This window comes from Gadus macrocephalus, chromosome 2 (genome assembly GCF_031168955.1).
Source record: "Gadus macrocephalus chromosome 2, ASM3116895v1".
NCBI lineage: Eukaryota > Metazoa > Chordata > Actinopteri > Gadiformes > Gadidae > Gadus > Gadus macrocephalus.
The window spans coordinates 21,444,403-21,469,737 of NC_082383.1; the positions used below are offsets into that span (position 1 = coordinate 21,444,403).

General features: G+C 44.2%; 3 protein-coding genes across 6 annotated transcripts; 2 read left to right on the plus strand and 1 right to left on the minus strand.

Annotated features, from left to right (window-relative positions):
- The first annotated feature begins 372 nt into the window (after positions 1-372).
- On the plus strand, positions 373-10,319 carry cln3 (CLN3 lysosomal/endosomal transmembrane protein, battenin). 3 transcript variants are annotated; one of them, XR_009529445.1, is made up of 17 exons: positions 373-658; positions 876-936; positions 1,047-1,083; positions 1,223-1,319; positions 1,422-1,505; positions 1,993-2,072; positions 2,342-2,427; positions 2,854-2,926; positions 4,298-4,441; positions 4,996-5,168; positions 6,118-6,170; positions 6,315-6,383; positions 6,792-6,847; positions 7,289-7,382; positions 8,182-8,322; positions 8,572-8,741; positions 8,832-10,319. XR_009529445.1 is itself a non-coding variant. In XM_060073717.1 (16 exons), exons 1-16 carry the CDS (start codon positions 626-628, stop codon positions 8,686-8,688), a joined length of 1,398 nt encoding a protein of 465 aa, XP_059929700.1. In that variant the 5' UTR covers positions 373-625; the 3' UTR covers positions 8,689-10,319. The 3 variants fall into 3 exon arrangements, 2 of the variants coding, with proteins under 2 accessions (XP_059929700.1, XP_059929712.1); XM_060073717.1 differs by having other exon boundaries at positions 8,572-10,319; XM_060073729.1 differs by having other exon boundaries at positions 373-936; positions 8,572-10,319.
- Positions 10,320-10,656: 337 nt separating this feature from the next.
- LOC132473644 (serine/threonine-protein phosphatase 4 catalytic subunit B) lies at positions 10,657-16,342 on the plus strand. Of its 2 annotated transcripts, none has more exons than XM_060073863.1 (9): positions 10,657-10,812; positions 11,337-11,616; positions 12,075-12,126; positions 12,231-12,281; positions 13,110-13,211; positions 13,560-13,733; positions 14,482-14,608; positions 14,741-14,930; positions 15,465-16,342. In XM_060073863.1, exons 2-9 carry the CDS (start codon positions 11,507-11,509, stop codon positions 15,592-15,594), a joined length of 936 nt encoding a protein of 311 aa, XP_059929846.1. In that variant the 5' UTR covers positions 10,657-10,812; positions 11,337-11,506; the 3' UTR covers positions 15,595-16,342. The 2 variants fall into 2 exon arrangements, with proteins under 2 accessions (XP_059929846.1, XP_059929838.1); XM_060073855.1 differs by having other exon boundaries at positions 10,685-10,877.
- On the minus strand, positions 15,935-21,932 carry carhsp1 (calcium regulated heat stable protein 1). Its single transcript, XM_060074135.1, has 3 exons — positions 21,437-21,932; positions 19,677-19,799; positions 15,935-19,087 (listed from the first exon to the last, which is right to left on the minus strand). The coding sequence occupies exons 1-3, from the start codon at positions 21,712-21,714 to the stop codon at positions 18,925-18,927; spliced, it is 564 nt and encodes a 187-aa protein (XP_059930118.1). The 5' UTR covers positions 21,715-21,932; the 3' UTR covers positions 15,935-18,924.
- Between the last annotated feature and the right edge of the window lie 3,403 nt (positions 21,933-25,335).

The following is a 25,335-nucleotide window of genomic DNA, read 5'->3' on the forward strand; positions in this document are numbered from 1 at the left end:
CATTTTTTTCTTCAACTTTCTTAACAATGAGCTTACTAGTGTCAAATAAATGAATATGCACGCCATTCAGATGACCTTGTTTAAATACGCCAACTGTTGTAATGGTGGACGGTACGCCACTTTTCTAATTACTTGACATACAAAGATGAGTGCTTTGTGATCTTAGATATACCTCCTTTATTGTGGTCATTAGTCTAGGGTGCAGTAATAGGAGGTCGATTAATTGATCACGATTTGAAATACTATAATTAAGTTTTTACATTCAACAACATTTATCATTCTTTAGTCAAGTCCTATTTAAAACAATACTAAACAATACTATTTTAACAGTCGGTAAGCAGGTAGAGAGTCTCAACGGCGCCCCCGTGTGGTGTACTAGTGAAATAGCAGCCTGCTCCTCAATGTGCTCCGTCGTCCAAATTCAAGGAAGCAGATTTTTACATCATAAGCTGAAGCTTGGAAATAAATTATGTACGTCATAACCAGGGTTAAGAAAATTAATTAAATGAAACGATATCTAGTCAATTAATGGTTTGATCAATGGCGTAAATTAATAATAGCGGAACGTTCGTGTTGAATGTGTTTTCAGAAGGACTTATTTTTGTGAAACACCGCAGGTTGAAACATGAAAATGCGAAGAGGATGTGAAACAAGACAAGTAGCCTATATTTTATTAGTGTCAGCTCATATTTCTTTGTCATTCGTCTTTAACATAAAGCTACCATTCGCTATGGATATATTTGGCCATATGCAGTGAATATAATATTGGGAAAGTCAACATTGTCTAAGTGGCAGAGCTGTCAGCCGGTTTACCAGCTTAACCAGTTAACCAGCTGTTTATTTATTCTAAAGTTACCAGTTTGTCTGTCTGGTAGATCATGGACGAAGCAGACAGCCTGGACGCAGATCGCGTGATCCCAAATAATCAGGTTGAGGGTGAGTCAGAGATCTGACAGAATTGTCATTTAATAAACATCGTTTTCTTTGTGTCTAACGTTAAAATCAACTGTTTATTTTTAAACTAATTTATTCTATATTCCCTACAGGCCGTTCATCAAAGATCCGCAATTGGTCTGGATTCTGGTAAGAATACTGGTGCTTATAACTCGCAACTCACTCCCTTTTTACGACCCCAGTAACTATTGTTAGAAAGTGAAAATCTGTTGTTTACCAAACGTGTAGGTTCCCGTTAACGATTCATATATTTGACCTCCCCCGTCAGGCTGCTTGGATTGTGCAACAACTTTGCCTATGTGGTGATGCTGAGTGCAGCCCATGACATTCTGACCAAACAGCAGTCGGACAACTCAACAACTCCTGTATGAATAAAACCAATTTACAGGCCTATTGGCTAAAAAAGTTCAATACTCGAATTAGGTTTTGCAATAGCCTTATTCAAACAGTTTCTGTCTCTGTTGCAGACTCCTCCCTCACTGAACGGTGACTTTGAAGTGAGAAATAGTAGCAACAGCACGCGCTATGACTGCAACCCTGTGTCTACTGCGGTAAATACATTAAACACCATCCCACAAACACAAATGTGTACTCACCACACACAATGTATATTTCTTCCAATGCAACAAGCCGGTGCAAAAGTGCATTTTTTCATTACTTGTAACATAGTCGTGCCAGCAGTGTTGGTTTAAAAACCTATCTATATTGGAATGCTTATTCTTGTCATCCCCCTGAGTTTTTGTTGTTGTTGCGCTATTCCATGTATTGGCTACACCGATCTTATTGTGAGGAACATACTCCTCAACATTATATCAATGTGTCCCCTTCCTTCCTGTTATTAATCCCTCTTTGAATTCACCATGATCAGATCCTCACCAGTTGTCATTGCATTCACTTAGTTAGGTCCAATAATAGATTAAAAACCTATCTAGGGTTGTGTGCTTAGAACCAGGGTCGTGTGCCATCATTCTTAGTCCATTTGTTTCCCATGGATCGAGGTAGGATGTTGATCTAGACTCCCTGTTCCTCTCTCCCCAGGTGGTTCTGTTGGCTGACATTCTGCCCTCCCTCGTCATCAAGCTGTCCGCTACGTTCTACATCCACCACGTGCCCTATGGGTAAGTGACGGCTTCACAGGGTCACTGCTAGGGTTTTACCCATTCTGATACAGAGCTACCTCCAACCTCACAGGGTCATTATTATATCTTATTGTTCATACATTTCATACTGATCATTTGTTTTGCTGAAGTTCACACCAAAATATAATGCGTAATTGAAAATAGACTCGGAGACAGCTGCACATATACAGCAGTACAACTAGTATGCAGTAGGTGTGCAGGTTTAACCGGCTAAAGTTAGTCTCCTGTGTTGTGTTTCGGTTCCCTAGGTTCCGAGTGCTGTTCTGCGTCGGCGCCACGGTGACCAGCTTCCTGCTGGTGTCCTTCTCCACCACCATGTCCATGAGCATCCTGGGTAATTGAGCTCACGCTTTATTGAATGCGCTGCGTGCTGCCGATGTTTAACTTATTGAATGAGTCTGAATTATTGACACGTGACCGATACCCTCCTGCGAGTACATGTTGGAAGGGTGTCCCTTGCACAAGACTTATGCATCTGTGTTTTCATTTATAAGGCCATCAGACTTTGTGATCAAATAAAAGATTAAATATAATGAATTTAAAACACTGCGATGACTTTTTACTGCTATTAATAACATCCAGGTTGGGGAAATGTTGACGTTGTCCCACAGCTGACATGTTGGTACTCTCTACATTCTGCTAGAACCGTTTTCAATAGACCTATTCTGTCCACAACGATTGATATTTGGCGTACAGAAAACACACGTGAAGGACATCACGAACCGGCCTGTCTCTCATATGTGGAGCCGTGCGTCTCCAGGTGTTGTCTTTGCCAGCATGGGATCCGGACTGGGAGAGCTGTCCTTCCTGTCCCTGACTGCCTTCTTCAGCAGGTGAGAACATTTCACCCTCCCCGTGCTGCCTCTCTATTTCCAGTCGACCATGGTTGTTCTACCTGTGGTATCCGGGTTTTTATTCTGGAAAAACCCCAGATATAAACAATATACAACAATCATAAAAAAATGAGGGCTGTCAAATTAACGCGTTCATTTCGATCAATTAATCACAGAAAAAATAACTGGTTCAAAAAATGAACGCAGATTAATCGCGCTTCTATAGCGCCCTTTGACCCGCTGCGTCATTTGCGTTGAAACAAAATAGAGGCAGACGAGACTCTGCTCGGCCCCCGTGCACGAGAAGTTCAAGTTTGAACAACTCCCGGACGGAACTATAGATAGAAACACTGTTATCTGCAATCTCTGCAGTGAGGAATTTTACTGTCACCGGAGTTCATCAACCCTTGAATACCACCTCAACGCAAAACGTTTGGTAGCAAGCTCGCAGGTACGAGCTGCCACGGCCCCTGAAGCTGGCGCTAGCAGGCAGCCTCGTCAAGACACACTCGACTGAGATGCATTGAATCTTGAGTGTTGATGAAAGACATGTTTTCAATAAAAGAGGCGTTGAACTTTAAAGTCTATTATGTCTATTATTCATTGAATCGCCCATCTGCCATAATTGACTTGAATTCAATTATTTTGAAATGCTCTCGGAAAAATGTAAGTATGCGATTAATTTCGATTATTTAATCACAGAGCCTGTAATTAATTAGATTATTTTTTTTAATCGATTGACAGCCCTAAATAAAATATATAGATGATTGAAAATAAATATATTGTACATTTTGTTGCGTATAAATATTGAATTCTCACTTATACAATAGTGTCGCTTTGTGCATTGATTCCATTCAGATTCAGATTCAACTTTATTGTCACTGTGCAGAATACAAGCAGAGACAACGAAATGTGGTTGGCGATCTAAATAGTAGTGCTAAGTAGAGGTTAAGGTGCGGTTTGAACCTGGCATATTCGATCATATATGTTCGAAAATAAATCATTCAAGCGGCGTCATTGCTCCCCAACCAATATTTCAGTCATTGATTTCTCTTTTCTCTTCCATCGTCTCCATTTTTCCGTCCCCCATCCGACCTTCGCCATCATCACCATCATCATTATCGCCATCATCATCCCTACCACCATCATCATCATCATCATCACCATCATCACCATCACCATCATCATCACCATCATCATCATCATCATCATCACCACCATCATCACCATCACCATCATCATCATCATCATCACCATCATCACCATCACCATCATCATCACCATCATCACCATCATCATCACCATCACCATCACCATCACCATCATCATCATCCCCACCACCACCCTCTTCGTCCTCCTCCTCTTCCTCAGTGACGTGCTGGAGGGCTGGGGGTCGGGCACCGGGGGGGCGGGCGTGGCCGGCGCCCTGATGTACTCTGCGCTGACCCAGGCGGGCCTGTCGCCCCCGGACACGCTGCTCACCATGCTGCTGGTGCCGGCGGCCATGCTGCTCAGGTGAGGGGTCACCGGGTCACCGGGGTCACGGGGTCACGGGGCTGATCTGGGATCTGTCCTCATGCGCGTTACGGTGGTCCGTTCGGCGGTGATTCGCCTCGTGCTTCCTGCTAAATGTCCACATTTCTTTAACTCCGGCGCTGTTTCAATGGCCGAACGCTCGACCGAAAGTTCAGTAAGTTTTATATTCATACGATAGCCCAGAAGACCACTGTATGGCTGCGTACAACAATCGCCATCGGCTACACGTCGGGAGTTTGTGATTGGTCTGATCAACCCGCCGAAAACAGAAACAGTCCTTTTCTTCGTGCTAGCATGAGGCCCAAACCTCGAGCGATCCAACCTAAGCTTGAGCGCTAGGAGACTAGATTTGGAACGGACCCTTTGAATCCTGAAGGACACAATTCCAAGTTTTGCGTTTTGTTTGCAATTTTCCCGTGATTTTATAACGTGACGAGGACCGCGAAGTCTTTGTGTGTCGGTCTCATCTCAGCCTCACGGTGAATGCACGCGGTTCTCTATGGGTCTCTCACACTGTGCTCACACACTCCCAGCTATTTCTTCCTGCTGGCCTTCCCACCGATGTTCCCCCAGTGGCGTAGACTACGTGAGGCGGGGCCTATGGGGAGGGGCGGAGCTGAGGAACGGCGCCGGCTGATGGACGAAAGGGAGGAAGAGGAGGAGGAGGAGGAGGAAGAGTCTGAGCAACAGGAGAAAGGACCCAGAGGTGGGTGACGGTGATCAAATCCACCGACCTAAGGAATATCATGGGTCGATAAATGGATTGCAGTTGCTTGACAGTTAGTTGCTGCTATACAAAGAGCAATAACGAGGTCGAAGTGACAGCCTGGCTGGGTTTGTTTACCGAGTACCTCGCAGCTGTGCCTCACGCCTCAAGTATAGCTTACACAAGGTTTGCGAAAGCTTGCGCTCTTGCGTCAACGATCCCACGTTTCCATTGTTCGACAGAGTTGACCCATGCTGATAGGCCGATGAAGATTATGAGGATGATGATACCGGAGTGAAAGCTGACAAAGCCGGCTGGCTTATTTCTTGTTTGACTGCACATTGTCGCCCAGCGTGCCGTATCGCTGTTTTACTCACCCGGGAAACTTCTTCCATGGCCTGGTCGAGCTAGGCGGAGGCACCGTGGACACAGACAGAAAATTACGGATCGCAACCATGAAAAATAAATGATAAAATCTCAATCTATAGAAATATCGGACACCACCCACAACATAGGCAAGGCAAGGCAAGGCAACTTTATTTATACAGCACTTTTCATACACAAGGCAGACTCAAAGTGCTTCACATATAAACATTGTCATACAATAAAATAAAATAATAGATAAGTAAAAGAAAACATATGCAAAGAAATGAGTAAAACAGAGGAAGCAGGCTAGCTAAAACATTGACGCACTGACGGGTCTGTCTCTAATTCCTTTGAGTCCGATTTGAAAGGCATCCCATGAGGTCAGCTCCCCGAGATTGAGCTCACGTTAGCTAGTTCTCAGCCGAGGCAGTGAAAGCCTGTGAATATGTGAACGCAAATACGCGAAAGGTCTTCGGCCCTGTTTAGTACAGGCTTTAGGGACCGGAGGCAGCAAGTGTTTGGGTCCCATGAGGTCTCCCTGTGGCTGAATAATAACCACGTCTCTCCTCCCTGAACACATCAGAGGACAGAGCCAATGGACCCCTCTCTTGTACTGAGAAGATGCGTGCCATCAAAGTGAGTGAATGCACACACACACACACACACGCACGCGCACGAGCGCAGACATTGATACAATCCTATATTTTGTATCAACTCATTCCCGATCATTTGTTTAACGAATGTATAACAAAGAGAAATCTCTCTGTTCTCGTCACTCAGATGATCCTGAAGTTTGTGCTCCCCCTGGGCACGGTTTACTACGCAGAGTACTTCATCAACCAGGGTCTGGTGAGTGAACGCACCCTCCTCGTTTATCTATCTAGATCCGACCACGCCAAACAACACAGCAGTACGGAATCGAACGACGCGTCATTGTGTTCGTTTGGTCAATTAATAAGTAGACTCATTTGGATGGTCGTCCGGAGACCTGTCGTTGGGGAAGCAGATAGTGTCGAGCTGTCTCGCTCAACGATGCCAATAGGTGCCTGGACGACGACACTGGGACACAGAAGTGTCGCCAATTGTAGCGCAACAGAATGTATCATTTTTTTTTTTTTTTCTGAAAAAATTGCACTGGGCTCATCTGTAGTCAATAGTCTCTTTATCAGAAGCAGACCTCGTAGGGCTACAGCTGCTTTCCCGTGTTGCTCTATTTCTTGTTGTGAGATTTGTTTTGCTTTCTTTTCCCCCCCGCAGCTTGAACTTCTCTACTTCCCAAAATCAACGATGACTCACGCTGAACAATATCGCTGGTCAGTAACTGCCTTTGAACCGTATGGTCTCGTCTTTGTGAGTATGTGTGTGTGTGTGTGTGTGTGTGTGTGTGTGTGGGGGTGTGGGTTGGTGTGTGTGTATCGGTGGGTGGGTGTGTGGATAGGTGGAAGGGGGCGTGTCTGTATTAAAACCAATGCACACCGCACCGATTGCGGTAAAATAAAGGCTTTGTACATTGCCAGTCATGATCATATCGTCAGGTCAAGAGCATTTTCCTTGTGTAGCTCACTCCCAGCAACCATAGGAAGCCTGCAGCGTGGAGAAGGCGCAGACACTTTACACCCTTAATCCTCTTTATTTCTTTAAATCTCTGTATTTTGAACTCCACAGTCCAGTGCAACTGAAAACGCGTGTCGTTTGTGAATTCAAAGACGCCATCGAATGTGTGTGTTTGTGTGCGTGCGCGCCGGTCCGCACAGGTACCAGACCCTGTACCAGGTGGGCGTGCTGGTGTCACGCTCCTCGCTGCGGTGTGTGAAGATCAGGAATCTCTGGGCTCTGGCGCTGCTCCAGGTGTGTGGGTCCATGGACAAGAAAACACAAAACACCCCCCAAAACACAAAACACAAACGAGTGCTGCTCTCTGATAGGTGGACCATCCCCCCCTGGGGGGGGATGGTCCACCTATCAGAGAGCAGCACTCGTAGTCGTGGATGCGGCAACGCAGCCTTTATCTTTGTTGTAAACAGAAACACAGAATCAAACCGACGCCTCACAGCGCAGCTAAAGGGCACGATGGTATAAGCCATTTCGCTCACACGCCCAAACCATATATTGTAGTCACCCAAAAAAACAAATATAATCTAATAATTAAATGTAATATAATCCCAAAACAGCTGGGGTTGGGTTTCATGACTAACATAATTATTACCCTAATACGCTTCTGGTTATTCTCGCCTTGCTCATTCTTGGCAGCATGTGTGTTTACATTTCGCAACGTCGGGCAGACTGACCACTTGTGGGTGTTTACTTGCCTTTCATTTGGCAGCGGTACCACTGTTAAGCATGCTGGTTGGAGTGATTCTGTGACTTGCATCTGTAGGCTTGCCTTTTGATTCCTACAGCATTTCTACACTAGTGTCTGGTTCTCTACTCTAAACATTGGCCCTGATATTGATTATAGTTTCATCATCCTTTGTCTGATCGCGAGCAGAGACGTTTATAGCAACAGTATCAATAGTGAGGCAGGCTAAATGGGACCATTGGTGTTTCTAACTTTCAGTGAATTTGCGTGTTTGTCTGCATTTAATAGATCTCTCTCTCCCTCTCTCTCTCTCTCTCACACTCTCTCTCTATCTCTCCCTGCGATCAGATCGTGAACACGGTGTTCCTGCTGTCTGCGGTCTATTTCCAGTTCCTGCCCGCGCCATGGCTGGTGTTCATCATCGTCCTCTACGAGGGCTTGCTGGGGGGCGCGGCCTACGTCAACACCTTCTACTTCATCAGCAAGGAGGTCAGTCTGTGGTTCCATGAGTCGAGTCTATGAGCGAGGCTTGTTCATTTGATGTAGCACAACCCTGTGGACCGAACGCCATTCCCAGGGCAAGGAAGAAATCACGTATCCAAAAAAACAAAATGTTGGAATTAAATTTGGCAGTCGGTCATGTGTAAAGTATTATTCCAAACCTTTATAAATTGAAGTTGTGTCCCATGAGCTACGGATTGTCATCTTCACGCACTGGGTGTTGTGTACCGTCTCCAGTCAGGGGACCGGGAGAGGGAGTTCGCCATGGCTGCAGCCAGCGTGGGGGACACCCTGGGCATCGCCCTGGCCGCGCTCACCGCCTTCCCCGCCCACAGCTACTTCTGCTCCCTGTGACAGAGCCCAGGAGCCACACCCACAGGGGCCACACCCACAGGGGCCACACCCACAGGGGCCACACCCACAGGAGCCACACCCAGCGGGGCCACACCCAGCGGGGCCACACCCACAGGGGCCACACCCACAGGGGCCACACTTAAAGGGGCCACACTTAAAGGGGCCACACTCAGAGCGACCAAAATGGTGGATCTCTCTAGCCAGCCCCACACTTCCTGCCAGGCACTGTCTTATAGCACAGTCCGGTTTACTCCAGTCACTCCTTGGCTGTTTATTCTAGAAATGTATTTTAAAATGGCCCAGCACATCCAGCACATATCTTTCGAGGGTTGGTCAGTCCAAATTTCCAAAAAAAACGGTTTTGAGCACGCGAGACTGAGCCTTGCTATCCCCGCTCATCATTCGGTACATTCTGAACATGCACAGGGGCTATCACGGTACGAGGACTTGACCATGCATAACAAAGGTGCATCGTTTCACATCGCTAACGTGCAAACCAAACGTGATACATTTCCTGAACTCGACTCTTATGCAAAGGTTTATGCAAACCTTTGCAATGGCTGCTAATGGAGATACGCACGGTTGTGAATGTGATATATACCCCTAGACTCTAGCCACTTGATTATAAATATGTGGCCTACTGCAGAAGGCCACGTGTATATATACCGTATACTTTAGAATTTAAGGTATTTATATTTAATAGTGGTGTAGGTTTTGCGGCCTGTGATGTGCAGTTCAGATCCAGTAGGAGTTATGGATTGGGGGAGGAAACGGCTTCTCAAGACTCATTTAATGCATTTAATATAATATTATTATTTTCCAAAAACATTCCCTTTTTGTGATTTATTTGTATTTATAAGGAGGTTCTTGTTCCGCGTACCTAGCAAAGGTTGGACCAAATTGAACCGATGCCTCTCCTTGACTCGTCCACATAGTTTGAGAATCTGTTGAAATCACACCAGACATTCATGTACGTTATATAATTTTCATGAATATTGTTGTTAGAGGGTTGAAACGTGAAGTGAGCGCGTCAGGATTCGACCTGAAATTAAAGCAGCTGTCCACTAGACACTTTCGTTTTGTATTATTATATTGTTTTACCCTTGATTCCTAAATTACTGGTACTTGGTTTGTAATTGCTCTACAATGGATTTTGTAGGGCAAAATGGTGAATCGTTGTTAAATTGTTTAATCAACACACTTTATTTGCAGCTGTAGTTGCAATGTGCAGATTGCTACTTAAACGATGTCTTACTCATATTAATTGGCCTCTGCCAACGCTTGGGTGTTATAGACGCTGTGCTTTTCTGACTAAATGTTAAATCATATTTACAATGTCTTAGGTTTATTCAATAGGAAATGTTTCTCCAGGATTTTCCAGAGAGACAAGCTAAAAATAGGATTCATAACTCCCAGAATGCTCTCTGGGAGTAGCTGAGAACTATCTCATTAATATTAATCAGTAATTGGTTGCCAGCTAAAGTGCACAACTTTTTTTGCATCGTCTTTTAAATCTTCACAAAATGTTGTTATTATGCCACATGTTGTTGCTATAACTGTTTTTACTTGACATAATACAGCAAAAAGTGTCTAATATATCATGAAAATACAAATGATAATAAAATAGATTTGGAATTACATGTTATTTTCTGTGCAATTCAACAGTTGCAAAGTCATTTTTTTTGTTTATTGAAACTACACAAAAACTAAATATTTGACATTTTTATTCATACTGAGAATATCTGATCTTAAACCGAATTATTTGTAAATTAATTTGGTAAAATTTTATATGATAACATATCAGAATTGTAGAACCAAATAATTATCCAAATCACATTTACCAACGTCTCTTCAATGTATTTTGCAATATTCAAAGCAAAACGAACAGGACAAATATATTGATTTACGCATTTAAAAAAACAAACAATGCATGCTATCCATTGTCCAGGGAGCACTCTGAAAGTGCGCGTACTTGATAACATGAGCGCGCATTGCCGACACCGGAAGTAGTAGCCAAGTCGGCGGCGTTCAGCTGGAGTGGTGAACCGGGGAGGAAGCGCAAAGAAAAGGCCGACTTATGAAGAAAGACCAGCCGCATAACTCATCCATGGAATGAAATCAGAGGTCATTGTTTTTATAAATAGCCCCGCCAAAAGATCCATGCTATTTCTGCGCGAATTTTCGTAAAGGTACGGTTATGTTTCGTTCACGACGTTTCTATATTAAATGCTAACTCCGGTTAGCCTCCTAGCTCGCCTCCTAAAACAGGCGGTGCTAAAGTTCCTAGCATACGGGAGCTAGTTAATTGGCACCCTTTTGGACTTGGGGGAACCCCAAAGGCACATATCTTAGTTCTGAAAACAACGGTAGTACTGTGCGTGGTCTCGGATGGACCATTATGATAACACACCGGTTTAAATAACGTGTTGGCTTAATCGTAGCCGCTATCAGTGACGTAAGCTAAAGTTTTAGCATGGGGTTTAGCTCCGCGAAGGGGCCTAGGGTCGCCTTGTTCTCCATACAGACTCTACCCCAATAAAGTTTAAACCGCCATGTGTGTATACGTGTACTCTGAAATGTCCACCCTTCAAGATGTTTACACGGAATGTATTTTTGTTGACTGGAGATTTGTTTTTCTTCCCTTACAGCTGACGTCTGAAAGTTATCCTGTCCCCCAGTGCGCTGAGTCCGATCAGAAGCAGGGTGACAGCGTACTGTTTGCGCCACACACATCGCCCGTTGTGCTGCACCGTCTCATCCGAGTGCAGTCAAGGTGTGTGTGCGCAAGAGCACGCAACTTGTGTGAGCGGATCTCCCTATGTGTGTGACAATGGGGGACATCAGTGACCTGGACCGACAGATAGATCAGCTACGACGCTGTGAGCTGATAAAGGAGAATGAAGTCAAAGCACTGTGTGCTAAAGCAAGGTAATCACGACGAAATTACCTCTACGAAATGTGACTGTGCTAGAGAGATCGAAATGGGTTGAGGTCATGCTGCTTACCTAGAAATAAATCAGTGGAGCAGTATGCTAGTGTTAAAAAAACAAATGGTGCTTTTCAAACATTGATTTCAACAGGTCATGGACTCTTTAATGTGGCAAATGCATCAATCAATACAGCTTGCTCTTGCATGCTTGTTGCATAAGCCTTTTGTTTACCATAATCTCTGTTGGAAAATACTGAACATTTTGGAATCCTAGCCTAGGATGTAATCAATATAGAAAAATAAACCATTGAGTGATTTAAATGATGATATTCTGAATGTAGTGGTTGTATGCCCTGGCTTTTGTCAAACTTTGCTACAATGTCGTTGGTATAGTCTCGATAACGGACTTGTGGGACACTCTTTGGCTTTAATCTTTTTTGTATGGTTTTGTTTTCAGGGAGATCTTGGTGGAAGAAAGTAATGTTCAGCGAGTGGACTCGCCGGTCACCGTGAGTTACTAGCCGACTTAACCAGGAACACAATTGGCCTGACATTTAAAGTCAAGTGTTCAAACATTCACTGTTTAATGTTTGTTCATTATCTTGTTTTACAGGTATGTGGCGATATTCATGGGCAGTTTTATGACTTGAAAGAGTTATTTAGAGTAAGTACGCTCCCTTTAGCCTCCTATATTAAGTTCAAACCAAACGCCTTTTAAAGGTTTAACTGGTATCATTTAAATGTATAAAAACTGCTAGTTCTGTCATATATTTTGTTGAGTTGTGCACTTGCATCATCCCAAAGTTTCCAACAAAGTTCAAACCCAGAGAAATCAGTATTTTAGTCCAGGAATGGTGCGTTTCCTTTGATCGGCTGTCAATAGCGTCGTACCCTTTTACCTCCTAACTCCTGGGGAAAACACGAGATCTGTAAACCAGTAGCTCCCTAGTTTATAGATGTATTTCAATATTGATCTGCTACCACAACTAGTGGCCCATGACAGCCTGCTTGTATAGTAACATCACAACACGCTCATAAAGTTATTTTCCTATGATTTTGTGGAACACAATAACGGCACTGGGCATCCCCGTGATTTAATTGGCCTCTTACTCATACAAAGCTCTGTGGGCAGTTGACTCATCTAATCTTGTGGTAGCAGGTTAACGTTAAGTATTTTCTCTGGCAGCGGAGGTGAACAGCTGATCCCTACTTTATGACCTCCTCAAACTACGTCTTTGTTATTGATTGCGAAACCACTAGTGGAAGAAATAACGTCATCCCTTTAAACTACTTGTTGGTGTTTAATGCACAATCAATGATTATACCATTGTTTTGGATATCTTAAAAAGAGATTTCACCTGATGAAGTGAACCCCAGGTTTGATTGTTATGCAAACTACGTTCATATGCGTTTGGCCTTGTTTCTCAAGGCTGAGGAGTCAGCCAGTTGCTCACTGCCACCACACTAACTCTTAATCACTCTCCGTTTGCAGGTGGGCGGAGATGTTCCAGAGACAAACTATCTCTTCATGGGCGACTTTGTGGACCGAGGTTTCTACAGCGTGGAGACCTTCCTTCTGTTGCTCGCTCTGAAGGTAAAGAGCCGTCTGATTTCATGCTTTTATACATCATTCATTTGCACCAGGGCATGGCAGCATTGACATTTATTAACACTTAATTCCTTACATAGAAGTATATGGGAATGTCAATTAATGTATGCTATCAGACTAACAGAATTTGTCCTTTTCTATTTGGCGTTTAAAACCTTGTATTGATTGTTTCAGGCGTGTCTTAATCGTCGTTAAGATTGAGAGTAATTCAAACTGGCCATCGCCATAAGTCGACTCGATTAAATCAAGTTGGAGCCCAGCCTTGATTTGAAAGCTGTGCGGGGGGGGGAAACATTTTGTTTGGCGTCCCTCTGATCCCCTGTAATCCCCCAGGTCAGGTACCCAGACCGGATCACCCTGATCCGAGGGAACCACGAGTCCCGGCAGATCACCCAGGTGTACGGCTTCTACGACGAGTGCCTCCGCAAGTACGGCTCGGTCACCGTGTGGCGGTACTGCACCGAGATCTTCGACTACCTCTCCCTCTCGGCCATCATCGATGGCAAGGTGAGCTGCCCCCCCCACCACCCCCACCAAAGTGTTTGCTGTTTGTCTGGTTGTAGTTTGGCGACCATGGGGTTAATACGTCGGTCTGGTGTTTCTGGGGACCGTTGTTTATTGAAGGGGTGATCCGGGTTCAGGCAGTTGTTCTGTTAGATGTTACAGCAGAACCGCTGGGGGGGGGGATTGCTCACAGAGACTGAGCCGTTAACCAGGAACAGATGGGAAGTCTGGAGAAGGAAACTCATTTTGTTGAGGATTGCGATGAGGCTTTCAGAAGGGGATTGTTTTTACAGTGGCCGGTGAACCTAAACAAATTGCAACCAAATACATCTGAGCCCTAATTGAACACACCGGCCTCTTGTCCACGCACACCGAACACGGAAAAAAGTTGTGTGCCTTATATGTGTGCTTTTAAAAATTAGGTTTTAAAGACTTATTATATTATCTGGAGACCTGCACAATGTTTAGTGTTTCTTTCAAAACTCTTTTTAGACTTGAAACTCAAACCCTCTTCTGAGGCCTCAAAACATGTAAGGACACTTTTTTGTTTTTAAAGGACATCTTTATTACAGTTTACTACTGCTGGTTGTAGTAAACTGTAGTAAGAGTTTTGGTTGGGCCCTGAAGTGTGATCAACATGATTGGCTGAAACAAATGAAGTGGGAAAAGAGCCTTTGCCTTTGGATATTACTCTAAAGCCAGTAGTTTACCTTCTGAGAGGGACTCACCGCTTCGTATTGTGCTCCTCCAGATCTTCTGCGTGCACGGCGGCCTGTCCCCGTCCATCCAGACCCTGGACCAGATCCGGACCATCGACAGGAAGCAGGAAGTGCCCCACGACGGGCCCATGTGTGACCTGCTGTGGTCCGACCCCGAAGGTACGGCGGGGCCCTGGGGAAGGCTTGGATGACCCTTTCCCTTCATAACACAGGATGTTTACCAGGGGACCGTGTTAAACAATGGTCCCCCTCCTGTTGACCTGTGGCTGACCGTCTCCCCGTCCCCCTCAGACACCACGGGCTGGGGCGTGAGCCCGCGCGGCGCCGGCTACCTGTTCGGCTCCGACGTGGTGGCCCAGTTCAACGCGGCCAACGACATCCACATGATCTGCCGCGCCCACCAGCTGGTGATGGAGGGCTACAAGTGGCACTTCAACGAGACGGTGCTCACCGTGTGGTCGGCGCCCAACTACTGCTACAGGTGGGGACCTGTTGGTCTCACGGGAGTCCTGAATGTCCTCGCACCACTTAATGCCGTTTGGTCTGTTCGGGATGGCTAATGGCCTCCCATGATGCAACAGTAGCAATACTCGGTCTGGCAATCTTCCAACGGCCACTTCACTTGTTCGACGTGTGTGGTCCAAAATAACTTTTCACATACAGTTCTGTTTTAGCTTTCTAATGTCCTGACCGGTTGCATCTCTTGAGCGTCCCTGAAGAATACCTTTTTGCATTTTGTCTTGTTTTAAACCAAACACGAACACTGTGTGTGTTACATAACGTAAGGATAACGTGTTAGTAACTGAGTGACACAAGAAGGCAGGGCGAGACGTTGATATCCATTTGAACTTTTAGTGACTAGCACCAGATCAATATAACTCGTTAAAAGTGTAACTCGTTAAAAGTGTAACTCGTTAAAAGTGTAACTCGTTAAAAGTGTAACTCGTTAAAGGTGTAACTAGTTACACGTGTAACTAGTTAAAGGTGTAACACCTGCTCCCGGCCCGCCCCCCAGGTGCGGTAACGTGGCGGCCATCCTGGAGCTGGACGAGCACCTGCAGCGGGAGTTCATCATCTTCGAGGCGGCGCCGCAGGAGACCCGGGGCATCCCCTCCAAGAAGCCCGTGGCCGACTACTTCCTGTGAGCGCCACCCCCCCCCCCCACCCCCTCGGGACAAGAGTCGGGCGGGGTCCAAAACCGATAAGCTCCTCCCCCTCCCCCCAACCGCTCTCCCGATAGGACAGACGCTCGCCCCCCCCCCCCCCCCCCCCCCCCGGTGTGCGGCCCACGAAGAGGGAGCCCCCCCCACCACACTGCCAGCAGCGCGATGGTTTCCCCGGACACAACGACCTCCGAACCTGGGCCCATGACTTTTGTAACCGTCGTCTCTAGCGCTTTCAAAACGGCGGCCATTCAATTTCGTTTTTAAAATGTTCCGACTCTGCCGCCGCTGTGGTCGTCTCCTCTCTCTTTGATCTCTGTAGATACCCCCCCCTCCCCCCTACCTCTCGCCTTTCCTTCCACAAACCTATTTGTAGTATTTTTACATGAACAGTCAGATAGTTGTGACGGGGGACGTGGAAGGAGGTATAATTGTTTTTTTAATGATATGCAGACTTTTTCATTTGAGCAATTTCTTTAATACATTCTTAACACTTTATTGTTTTCCTCTTTTTGTATTTTGTTGATGCCCGAGTTATTTACAAAATGACAATTTTCTTTTCCTTGCTTCTGAACTATTCTTGGTATCACGTTCTCTAATGGGTTCTTTGCAGTTCCTTTAACTGCCCACAAGGAGTCATGATATCCACCATAGTTTCTCCCACTTCAAGTTCTCCCATCTACAAATCTGTCAATTTTGATATTGTAAGAATAAAGTCTTTTGTATCGACCTTTATCTGTGCTTTTATGTTGTGTATATGCAAGTGCTGGTCCACTCATATAGTGCACTATTTAGGGTGACACTGCGGTGGTTGACGATATAGTGCACTACTTTATACCCATAATGCAGCCTTTAAATAATCACTTATTTCTGCACTATGTCCAATGATGCATCGTTATCCTCTGACAGAGATGGTCCAACACGTAAGCACAAGGTGAATAAGGGTGGGGGAAAACTCCCAAACGTGTCGGCTTGTTTATGGGACCACCATTGACATGACGCTGATGAATGTCCCGTGCATGTGTCCAATTTCCCCATATACGTATTGCCTAAATAGTTTACTATAGAGTGTTAACTAGGGAAGTACTAATGCAATGTGGCTCAATGGAAAGCAGCATCTACTTGACCCTTACTGCCGGTGAATGTATTTCATGCAACTTGTTTTTGTGATTAAATGAGTGGCTGTGAGTGAGGTAATAAAAACAGACAAAGTTCATGAATGAGATGCCAATAAACCCCTTTTAAAACCCCTAATCACAGCGACAGGAAAAAAAACCCATACAAAGCTAAGATACAATAAATAATATTAAAGTAGGTGAAAGATAAGCCATAATAACGTGCACTACTTTTACTCTCCATTTGGACGTATACATTATACTTGCACGATTTACACAACCAACTACTATGCTATTCTATACTCCCCAAAATAGCAGAAAAGAAGCTTATGAACGGATGTCTATGGGCAATCCTTTTGGTCAAAGAGATTAAGTTACTGAACATAACCTCTCATTCTATAACACAAAAAGTTTATTAACGTCTGTTATGTAGGCCTTATCAGTATTTATTTCACCCTAACCCTAACCCATTAAAATAGCAGTTATGTAGACCTCAAACTTTATAAACCTAAGACACAAGAGGGCAGTATATAGCCATTTCAGGAGCATTTTATTTTACATGGTATAACGTAGCATTTTTTGTTAGATGGTTTTAATGACGCAATACACAGCCAAGCAGCGCCTAGAAGAAAACGATATATGCAGAAGACATGTCTAGAACTGCGCTAATAATTATTAATTTAAATGCAAAGTGACATTAGTACTTAAATTCAATTTATATGAACACCTTTTTTCTTAATGCATCACAAACATTTTCTGGGTTTTTCATTTCGCAAAAAATAAATAAAGAATCCTCTTAAAATCGGATAAGACACGACCAAGCAATGTTTGAAAACGCTTTATTCTCTCACGTCCTCAGCCCTCCAGAGAGCTGAGGTGCCGCCCACACATACAGGCCCTGGGGAGAGCACGCACAGACGGGGCAGTGGGTGGTGAGCAGCAGTACAAATCCCAAAAAGATCATTTATATTCCGTCAAGACCCATCAGAAGAGCAAGGCTGTTAGTTAGTGGAGAAAGTCACACGGAATCCAAATGAAGCATGTGATGATTAGTGAGCAGAGGATTAGTCTTTTCAGTGCAGTCTAGCCCAAGACACAGAGCAGCAGAAAACGAGAAACCAAAATGTTAGCACCGGCACTATTATACTATCATTCCAGGGTTAGTGGTTGTGTGAACAGAGGCTAAACGGTAGGGTCGCCATCTTGAGTCCACTTGAAAGACTTTTGTAATAACTGCTTGGTTTGGTACAAAGGCTAAGAATGGTTAAATCAGAGATAAAAAAAACTACCCACTCACTCATTTGTTAGTAACAAATAAAAATGTATATCCAGTAAACTATCCAAATAGCTGAGAATGTTAACCACAGTGTTTCAAGCTGATATATTTCAATAGAAATTCAACATTTAATGAAAATAATCGTTCAAAAACTCTTTATATCTTACGTTTAATAATAAACATTAAATTCTCATCAAGGTCTGTCTAACTAATATCAGTTTGTTTTTCCCCCTCAGACCTTCTCATAAACATCCACACATTTGCTGTAAAATGCATGAGAAAGTCTCGGGCGATTGATTCCATTATTACAACATACGGTTGAGTGTCTAAAAACGAGTCGGCCCAACATGTGATACGATGACAGCAAACCAACTAACTGGGTGTGTCGCTAGCGAGCTAGCCCCTGGTAAATACACAATTCTCTCTCACTGCAACCTCAGCTATGTTTGTATGTCCTCTCTTTCCCTCCCCCTCCCATAAGTACCTCCCTCCTGTAATTTCTCCTTCCAGTTGGGAATGATTACGGCTCTGAAAGAGCTATATGATGGGCTAGCCGGAAAAAAACAAAACTATAAAAGCACTCAAACACCCAATCCTCCTTTCCCCCCCCCCTTCTACTTCCTGTTCCTCCTCACCATCCTTCCTCCCCCTCCTCATCCTCCTCCCCCTCCTCTCTTCTTCTTCCTGTTCCTGTTCCTCCTCCTCATGATCCTTCCTCCCCCTCTTCCTCCTCCTCCTCTCTCCTTTGTCCTGTTCCTCCTCCTCATGATCCTTCCTCCTCCTCCTCACTTCTTCGTCGTGTTCCTCCTCCTCCCCCTCTCTTCTTCGCCCTGTTCCTCCTCCTCCCCATCATCCTTCCCCCTCCTCCTCCTCCTCTTCCTCTCTTCTTCGTCCTGTTCCGCTCCGGGGGGGCGCTGGTCTTCAGCTGCTGACCACGGCGCCCGCCCAGGTCTCGTGGGGGGTCCCTGGTTTGGGCCGGGTGATGCTCACCTCCACTGCCTGAACCTTCTCGTGCTTGGGGGGGATGGAGCACACCTTGTAGCTGAGCAGGTCACCCTCAGCGGGAACGTACTCCCCCTCGATGCTGGGGGGGGGGGGGAGAAGTGAGGGCGGGGGGGGAGGTGGAGGATAAGGGTTACGATCAACATTAAAGGAGAAAAAGGAACATGGAAATGGTGGCGGTATTCATTGTAAGAATGTTTATGTTACAGCGATGTCGGAACTGAAGTTGTTCCAGAAAAGAGCTACAGCCCTAGATTCTTACACCTATGTTCGAAAAATTATTGGTAACACTGTTTAATAACGTCCATTCATAAGTCCTTCGTTAAAAATGAACGAATCATTAAGAAAATATACATTTATAAGCCTTTAGATGCCGTACCAAAACCGTAAAAAACATAGACGAATATCTCAGTTACAACAAGATTTTGCTAGCAATGTGCTTTTGTGTTTATATGTTATTGAGTCGGATAGGGAAATCTCTGGAAAGGATAGCTAGCTTACTTTAGCTAGCTGCCTCTAAAACAGGGAAAGTGTTTATCAGGTTGTTAGTAATGTTACCCCTACTGGCTGGAGCAGTGAACTACCATTTGTATTGAACAGGAATCTTCTCAACACAACCATATAATTCTATAGAGCTGGACCTGAACCCCTTCTCTCCTACACACACTCACTCAGAAATGTGTACGAATATGTCGCTGCCGCCATCGGCCGGAGTGATGAAGCCGTGACCTTTGGAGCGGGAGAAACACTTGCACACACCGCTAAACGTCGGCCCCTCGGACGCCCGGGCGTTCCTGCAGGGGGCGAGAGTGAGGGTGAGGGAGAGGGAGAGGGAGAGGGAGAGGGAGAGGGAGAGGGAGAGGGAGAGAGAGAGAGAGAGAGAGAGAGAGAGAGAGAGAGAGAGAGAGAGAGAGAGAGAGAGAGAGAGAGAGAGAAACAGAGAGACAGAGACAGAGAGAGTCAGAACAGGTGATTCTAAATCAACAACTGGAACAAGGGTTGCAGTTACGGTTCACAACCATCTATACACATTTTATTGACCATTCTTCGTAACTGTTCTTTATTATGTGCACACACGCACACACATACACACACAGATAAGAAGACTAGCTAACCTTCCGTCACGCTCCTATTCAAAGGACAATGACACTGGGACGCAGACAGAAGCTCACTGTGCTGATAAGAGCGTTTAGTTTGACAATATTCGCATGCAAAACAAAATGGCTTGTCAAAAAAGGACAGGATTCTTTCATATTAGTCTTGTTTCTAAAGTATTTCACATTATTACATCATTGATGTTTGATTTTCATCGCAGTTGAATCCTTATAACAAGGAAATAATTTTGACACTAGGGGGAACTATGTGTGAATCATCTTCCAATTTGAACTGAACAAGATTTATCTGAAATAAATAATCTCTCTTTAAACGCAGCGGAGAGTTCTCATCTGCGTCATTCGTTATTATTCGTTGTGATTCATTCGTATAATTATATAATTACCGGGAAGTGTCACAGGGGTTTTACTTTTGTAATAACTTAATTCGTATGTGTGTGTGTGCGCGTGTGAGATGTGTGTGTGTGTGTGTGTGTGTGTGTGTGTGTGTGTGTGTATGTATATAATGGACCATGTACAACAGTGCCCACACATTATTTGTATTCTTTTGTATTTTCTTATTGTATTTTGCACTACTCTGCTATCTGTTATTTGCACCAACCTCTTTCCTGCTGTAACCCTACAAATGTCCCAACGGTGGGACTAATAAAGGATTATCTCATCTAATCAAATCTTATATAGAGTGTGTGTGTTTGTATGTATACGTGTGTGTGTGTGTGTGTGTATATGTTTGTGTGTATGTATATGTGTGTGTGTATGTATATGTGTGTGTGTATGTATACGTTTGTGTGTATGTATATGTGTGTGTATGTATACGTTTGTGTGTATGTATATGTTGTGGCATCCCGCCACGTAAACCTCGGCCTGGACGGGCCCGAGGGACCGTGAGGGACGGGATATACCACCCCCACCCACCAGCCGGCGACGGAGAGCACCCCTGTCGCCTCCCCAATCAGGGTGATTGGTGGACACCTGGCCGGTGGCAGGGGAGCCATCTTAAAAGGAGGTCCAGGACAGCACGGCACGGGAGCAAGGAGGAAGTGTTCGTGTCCGGGAGAGGCTAGAGGCCCACGGAGGCCCTTAGAGACCGCGTCTCCTTCATTGTATTTAAGTTGTACTCAATAAAGGCCTTTAACGGCGTTCATCCGTGGAACCCGGCCCAACCGAGCACCGGGTTACCACAATGTGTGTGTGTGTATGTATATGTGTGTGTATGCATATGTGTATGCGTGTGTGTCTCTGTGTGTGTGTCTCTGTGTGTGTGTTTGTCCATGTCTTTGTGTGTGTCTGTGCACGTGTCTCTGTGTCTGTCTCCTCACGTTGAGCACGTCCTGTTCCTCCGCGTGGGCAGGGGGCTGGGGAGTAGGAAGCCCCTCATCGGGGAGGGGGAACGGTCTCTGTGTTTACACGCCGGGAGCCGCAGGGAGCCTGGAAGAGACGCGCACAACGATGACATCATATGAAACACCCACGCGTCCACACGCAGCCCTGGCGGCGAGGGGGCCGACAGAACGCCACGCACCTGGACGGCCTTGGGGAGCTGGTGCCCATCCAAAAGAGATGGGAGGGAGATGGGAATAGGTTTTTGCAAACACATAATGAGACGGTGCTAGCCTAGATGTATTGTCCCTTTAGCCTCAGGGGGTTTTTAAGGCAAGGCAAGGCAACTTTATTTATATAGCACTTTTCATACACAAGGCAGACTCAGAGTGCTTCGCATATAAACATTGTCATGCAATAAAATTAAATAATAGATAAGTCAAAGAAAACATATGCAAAGAAATTAGTAAAATAGATCTGCATTTCAGAAGTGCACTGTATTTAAGATCTGATCAACAGTCTTTCTGGTACCCACGTCGGGACTCCAACCCGATCTAAAGGAACTTGGTCCTTTCTCTGGGACTCCAACCAGGATTCTAGTCAATTTCTATTCTAGGACTCTAACCACGAACCAAAGGCCTTATTCTGGGACTCCAACCCAGACAGACGTCGGGACTCTAACCCAGACAGAACTCAGGTCTTTCTCTGGGACTCCAACCCGACCTAAAGGAACTTGGTCCTTTCTCTGGGACTCCAACCCAGATTCTAGGACTCTAACCCAGACAGAACTTGGGTCTCAAACCCTTATCCTTTCTCTCTGGTATCAGATCATGTATCTTTCTGGTAAAAATAGAAAATAAAGGGAAAGTTAAAAAGGCATTTTAGCAATAAAATAGAAAATAAAGGCAAAGTTAAAAAAGCATATTAGAAAGTGCAATGTATTTAAGATTTAACAAAAAGCTAAAGCAAACATAAAAGTCTTCAGTCTTGTTTTAAAGGTGGTCGGTCGGGGAGTTTATTCCAGCTATTGGTTGCCTAGTAACTAAATCCTGTTTCCCATGTTTCGTGTTTACTCTGGGGATAATTAACAGATTGGTCTCAAAGATCTTAGTGGTCTAGAAGGCTTATGTAGTGGAAGCATAGCAGTTAAATATTTTGGGTCTAAACCATGTAGGGATTTATAGGTTAGCAACATGATTTTAAGATCAATTCTCGGACCTACAGGAAGCCAATGTAATGATTTTCAGAATTGGTGCAATATGTTCAAATTTTTTGGTCTTTGTTAGAACTCTAGTAGCAGCATTCTGAACAAGCTGAAGCTTCCTCAGAGTTTGTTTTGGGAGACCTGTAAGAAGACCATTGCAGTAATCAAGCTTAGTAGTGATAAAGGCATGTACAAGTTTTTGTAAGTCTTCGGTGGACATGAGCCCTGTAAGTCTTGCTACATTTTTAAGGTGATAATATGCAGATTTTGTAACTGATTTGATGTGACTGTCAGAATCCATGATAACCCCTAGATTTCTGGCTTTGATTGAGGTTTTTAGGCACAGAGTGTGAAGGTGTTGGGTTACTTTAAGCGTTTCCGTTTTAGCACCAAATACAATTATCTCGGTTTTGTCCTCATTTAGTTGAAGGAAATTTCGGCACATCCAGTCTTTCACTTGCTCAATGCACTGGCACAGCAGATCTATGGGGCGATAATCATTTGATGATAGCAATACATAGATAGATTTGCGTGTCATCAGCTTAACAATGATAGTCAATGTTGTTATTTTGCATGATTTGCCCTAGTGGGAGCATGTAGATGTTGAATAAAGAGGGTCCTAAGATCGAACCTTGTGGGACTCCACATGTCACGTTGGTTGATTCTGATACAAAGTCGCCAATGGAAACAAAGTAGTTCCTATTTTGTAGGTAGGACCTAAACCAATTTAAGACTGTGCCTGAAAGCCCCACCCAGTTTTCTAACCCGTCCAAAAGTATTGTATGGTCTAGAGCAGGGGTTTTCAAAGTGTGAGAGAGTGAGCCCCCCCTCAGAGAAAAAAATTCAGCTGAGCCCCCCCCCCCCACATATTTTTGAAACATTTGAAACATATTTTTTAAACATATTTTTTAAAAATTTTAAACATATTTCTGAAACATTACAACATCTTTGTGCGTTTTTAAACACATTTCTTAACACAATTTAACAACTTTATCTAAGCATGTTTTAGCTTAACCTTTTTTTAAATACATTTGAACATCTTAATCTGTGTAAACTGCCAGTTTACACAGATTCATTCAGGGTCCCCGACTCTGAATTTTCTGAGTCGAATCAGATCTGCCTTTTCAGTCCAGAGATTCGACTATTCGGTGGGGTTTGTTTACCGGCATTGCTATGGTGACCTAAATTATTATAAGCAACTGAAAACGATGCCGGTTTGAAACTAAAACTGTGATTCTGAAAAAAGTATAAATGCTATCAAAATTCCGTTTCGATAGTATTAAAGATACAAGTGTGTAGATTTGTTTAATGGTTTGAACGATGGTAAACGGTTGAAAAATGAATGAGTTACGATGTCAAGAAGTAGGTGTATCAGAATGGGCTGACGTCTTCAATGAAAACAGCTGAAAACGAAGCGGTATGAAACTAAAACTGTGATTCTGAAGACATTTTAAATGATATCGAAATTCTGTTCAGATATTATTGAAGATACAAGTGTATAGATTTGTTAAATGGTTGCAAGAAGATAAACGGTTGAAAATTTATTTAGTTATGTTACTTTTACAGTTGAAGTACGACTGATGATTTGAATCATCGACTTTCAGGTTTTTATCGGGGGTTTTTTCTTCTCACGTTGCGCCCCCCCTGAAGAACTCTGGCGCCCCCCACAGTTTGAAAACCACTGGTCTAGAGTGTCGAATGCAGCACTGAGGTCTAGTAGCATTAATATTGAGGTTTTGCCAGAGTCTGTGTTAAGACGGATGTCGTTTACAACTTTAATAAGGGCGGTCTCAGTGCTGATTTCGACCCCTCAGTGCAGGGGTCGAAATCCTGATTGGAAGGTGTCATAGCAACTGAGCAGTTGATGCCAGGAAGTGATTAAGTTGCTGGAGGACAATTTTCTCAATGATTTTACTTATGAAGGGTAGATTTGATATTGGTGTGTAGTCGTTATTAATAGAGGCATCTATGCTCCTCTTTTTAAAGAGGGGTTTAATAACTGCAGTTTTCAAGGCTTCAGGGAAATTGCCTGACTGGAGAGAGTTGTTAACTATCTGCAGTATGTCTACTGCTAGGCAGTCAAAAACATTCTTGAAGAGGTTGGTAGGTCAAGTATCAAGGCAACAGGTGGATGGCTTTAGTTGTGTCACTGTTTCCACAAGAGTTTTAGAGTCTATAACATTAAAGCATGCCATCCTTGCCACGTTACTTTTGCCTGAACAGGGTAGTAGTCCAACATTTCTGTTTAAAGTGGAGATATTGATGGCGCGTCCGCGTTTTATCAGTATAAAAAGCTGCAAACTCATTGCATTTCTGCGTGGAATGGAGATCAGGGGGACTTTGTGTTGGGGGTTGGTCAGTCTGTCAACAGTTGCAAATAGGCTTTTTGCATTATTAGTATTGGTTTTAATGATATTGAGAGAAATGTTTCTCTGACACTTTTAAAGTCTAAATGGTCGGCACGGAGGCTCTCCTTATAGATATCATGGTGAATATGAAGTTTTGTTTTAGGCCAGATGCGTTCAACCTTCCTGCATTCTTTTTTCTGTGCTGTTACAGAAGCAGCTTTTCTCCAGGGTGCCTTTTGCTTTCCAGAAACCGTTTGAACCTTATAAGGTGCAATGACGTCATCTATGACTTTCAAAACGTTCAAATTAAAGTAACCATGAATGTGGCCATTAACATATTTTGTAA